We start from the raw sequence: 4,421 nt of genomic DNA, 5'->3' as shown, positions 1-4,421 counted from the left end.
ACCAGTAGAAATTTACGACGGACGAAATTTTGTAGCAAACAATAAAAATTTCACACTAATTTTACTTAGCTACATATAAGCGACAAATTATAAGAAAACTCAATCACTTAGGAGCTTTTTTAGGGACGGATTAGCTATGGAAATTTGACATATATTATTCTATTATGTAAAAATTTCACACTAATTTTACTTAGCTACATATAAGCGACAAATTATAAGAAAACTCAATCATTTAGGAGCTTTTTTAGGGACGGATTAGCTATGGAAATTTGACATATATTATTCTATTATGTAAAAATTTCACACTAATTTTACTTAGCTACATATAAGCGACAAATTATAAGAAAACTCAATCATTTAGGAGCTTTTTTAGGGACGGATTAGCTATGGAAATTTGACATATATTATTCTATTATGTAAAAATATAATATGCTTAGTCAATCTTTATAGAAGCAAGTATAATGCCTTCTTATCTCAATTTTTTTTATACATTTGCAACACGTTATTCACTAAACCATACTATTGGTCCACGTGTCAAGTATACAATGACCAATTCCTTCTTCCCTTCTATAAAAACCCCAAACTTTCTTGTTAATTTCACCAAAACATCAATTACTTGCTTGATTAATTTTCTGAAATACTCTCATTATTATTAAGTCTTTCAAATTCAAAAATTATAATGTCTGGTTGTGGTTCTGGCTGTGGTTGCGGTTCTAGCTGCAGTTGCGGTAACGGTGGAGGGTAAGTCAACTGAGCTTCTAAGATTCACTTTTTTTTTTTACGAATGTCTTGAACTCGTAATACTTTTTTTTAACTTTAGTTTCAAATATTCTATTTTCAATTTCCACCAAACTTATGATATACAAATAAGTTTGATGGTACATAAAAATATGTACCACGTGTATATATATATATATATATATATATAGTTCAATTCGAGAATAATAAATATGAGTTGCGATAGTTATAGTATCTGAATTTGTTGCAGGTGCAGCATGTACCCTGATTTGGAGAAGTCCACTACCTTTACCATCATCGAAGGAGTTGCACCTATGAACAAGTAACTAATACTTTATTTTGTTGTTAGTTTTAGTTTTATGTATTTATGGTCTAGAATATATTAACATGATTAGATGACTTATAAATTATAATAAAGTAATTGAGTTCAAGTAATATCAATCGAATTAAAATAAATTTTAAAAAATATATCAATCAAATTTGAAAGAATTATTTTTCACTATCATGTCCCTTTTACCTTGTTGAGCCTCACATTGGTAGGTTAAGGGTTACTTGATGATCTCCTTATATATGGTCCGGGAGAAAATTCTCCCTTTTTGAGCTAACTTTTCTGCGGTTGATCAGTTAGTTAGGCTCAAGATTCATATCTTTTTTATATGGTATCAGAGTCAGGTTTTATTTAATTTATTATTTCATTCCAATCTTTATATCATCCACACTCCAAATGTCCAGTCCTAAATGTGGGTATTGAGTTCACACCAGTAGATTAATAAGGGCTACTTGGTCTACTTATATGGTCTTGGACAATAGCCTCCTAATGAGCTATATATCTTTTAGGATTGATCAATTACCTAAAAAGTCCATTTTTATATACACCTATCATATATAGCAGGTAATCTCTGTCTTACTTTCAAGATTACAAATCTCACTTTTCTCGAGAGTAATGTGTAGTATCTTAACTTTTGTAACTCAACTTTTAAATCATTGGTGCATATAATTTAAACTCAAGGTATTACAACTATAATAATTTAAATGGGGAAGTTGGTAAAAATGGCAAAATATCACAAGTTAATTTATTTTGTATGATTAAATTTGCAGCAATGCAATGGCTGAAGGATCAATTGAGAAGGCAAAAGAAGGAGGAAATGGGTGCAAGTGTGGATCAAGCTGCAACTGTGACCCTTGCAACTGTTGAAGTGCTTCCACTATGAACATGAAATAATAAATTGTGTTACGTAATATTTTGTGTCATAAAAACATTGTACAGTAATTTGAATAAGACTATATATAGCCATGTAAAGAATAATAATGTGTCATGTTCTTATACTATACTTTCATGGTTTTTTCTGTTTGGTGGTTTAATTTGATGTTTGTTTGAAGGATGGTTATATGAGTTGTAACCCAAAATATATTTATGTGCAATATATATAAGTTATTTCCTTCATTCATTGTGTCTAATTTCTTTTCTTTCTAACATAATTAATTAGTCACTTATTCCTTTTATAAAGTATTGAATATATTCTGATATCCGCGAATTCGGAATTCGGAATTCGAAATTGTAAGTTATTATATGTTTATATAATTATTGTTTTTAAAATAAAGATATAGTTCCATGTACCTTACAGAGTGAGGAAATTAAGCTTTCCGCAAGGTTCATGTTCGCCTTGTTAGGGAATTGGAGAAGAAGTTCAGAGGAAAGGATGTGAATATCTTTATTGCCACCAGGAGGATAGTGAGACCTGTCAAGAGAGGTTCAGCTGTTCAACGACCCCGCAGCATAACTCTTACTTACATCTGTTCATGATGCCATATTGTAGGATTTGGTTGTCCCAGGGGAAATTGTTGGGAAGCGTACTAGGTATCGCGTTGATGCATGGCTCCAAGATAATGAAGGTGTGCTTAGACCCCAAGGAACAAATTATTAACACATGACCGTTTAGGCTGTTAATATTGTTAAATTAGCTAGATTATTGGTTAATTGTACAGTTGTGAAGCTAGTGTAGTCGGTTACCTTAGCATTTTACTCTATATATTCGATCGTAGCTTTTGTACACATAACAATTCAGATCAATAATTTTGAAATATCTTCTTCTATAGTTCGCTCTAGAATATTGATCTCCATTGATGAACAACTTGAGCTAAGTTTTCAAGCTCATTGCTCACATGGTATCAGTGCAGTAGATTTGATGCTCCTTCATGAATCCTCAATTGAAGCTTTCCTTTGTAGTTTCCATGACAGGAGTGAAGATTGATGCTACTCATCATCCTCTGTTTCTAGGCCAGGCAAATACTTCAGGATCTGTCCTTATTCCGGTGAAGCTTACCGGATCTAAAAACTATATCTTATGCAGTAGAACGATGCGAATTAAACTGCTAGGTAAGAGGAAGTTGGGATTAGCTAGTGACAAAGGCTTCGTTTGATGCTCAATTCCATGAGCAATGGGATTATATTATTCTATCATGACTCGCAGTCTTTGCACATCTCCTGAATAGGATTGTTTAATTATTCTTCGAATACACATATGATTTGAAGGAAATCTTTGACAAAGTGAATAGAGTAAGGATTTGATAATTACACAAGGATGCAAGGTACCAATTTTGTTTCAGTTTCTTTCTCAAAATTAAAGGAGTTGTGGTATGAGTATTGATGTATTGGTCCATCACCAAGTTGTGGATGTGAGAAATTGAAGGACTACATTGAACATTTGAACCAACAGAGGTTGCTCCATTTCCTTAGTGGCTTGAATGAATCATATGACCAATCTTCATGAAGTCAGTAATTCCTTCCTCAGGACAAGCATATGTCATGATAATCCAAAATGAGAGTCAATAAGTAGCTGCAGCAAACATTGCTGCCAAGACAGCTGAGAAGATGGAATCCTTGGCACTGTAGGCAAGGGTCTTGAATCTGCAAGCAGGAAAAGGTAGAGGATTCAGAGGAAAGAAGTGTCACTTAGATGAAAGGTCACACAAGGGACGATTGTTACAAACTAGTTGGGGAACCACATGGAGAAGAAATGGTAACTCCGGTGGCTGGAGAAGGAATGAAGTTGACTCTGATAATTGGAGAAGGGATCAATCACCAGCTGTGAATCATGCTGATATTGCATCGTCATCCAAGACCACTAATGAGGTCATCATGAAAGACAAGGACAATTTTATAGTCCTTTTTCTAATGAACAATACAGGCAGATATAGGCTTTAAAATGGAAATAAATCATTAAGTCAAACTATTCAATTTAACTGTGCAGTAATAGTATCTCAAAAGCAATATTGAAAGACTCTCAATACGATCTATCTATGAAGCCTCTACTGTTTTTAAGACAAGCGTCGGAACAAGACTCACAATAACCTTAAATAAACTAAGAAAAAACTAAAATGATTGAAGTCCTCCGAAAGCAAGGAGGTCGCACAAAAATGTTATCATGAGTGTGAAGTGATCTCAACGAAGTATCGATTGATGATCTTGAACACCTGTATTTGTATCCTAAAAAGATGGAGATCGAACAACGTCAGTACATCAAATGTATGAGTATGTAATATAGATGAAGGAAATATTAACTTAACTAAAAAGGCTGAAATATAACTCAACTGAATGTAAAGCGTAAGCCTGAGATAAAATCATTTAAGACTTCATAATAAAAGTAAATATAATAACTCACTGCACTGAATATATATATATA

The 4,421-nt window shown here is 33.0% G+C and overlaps 1 protein-coding gene across 1 annotated transcript; it reads left to right on the top strand.

The window, feature by feature from the left end:
- Window positions 1-599: 599 nt before the first annotated feature.
- Window positions 600-2,182, top strand: LOC102590600 (metallothionein-like protein type 2). Its single transcript, XM_006361146.2, has 3 exons — window positions 600-741; window positions 989-1,060; window positions 1,837-2,182. Exons 1-3 carry the CDS (start codon window positions 680-682, stop codon window positions 1,931-1,933), a joined length of 231 nt encoding a protein of 76 aa, XP_006361208.1. The 5' UTR covers window positions 600-679; the 3' UTR covers window positions 1,934-2,182.
- The last annotated feature ends 2,239 nt before the right edge of the window (window positions 2,183-4,421 follow it).

Source organism: Solanum tuberosum, unplaced genomic scaffold, assembly GCF_000226075.1.
Source record: "Solanum tuberosum cultivar DM 1-3 516 R44 unplaced genomic scaffold, SolTub_3.0 scf00337, whole genome shotgun sequence".
Taxonomy (NCBI): Eukaryota; Viridiplantae; Streptophyta; class Magnoliopsida; order Solanales; family Solanaceae; genus Solanum; species Solanum tuberosum.
Note: the sequence above shows the minus strand (reverse complement) of the source record. Positions and strands in the feature narration are given on the sequence as shown.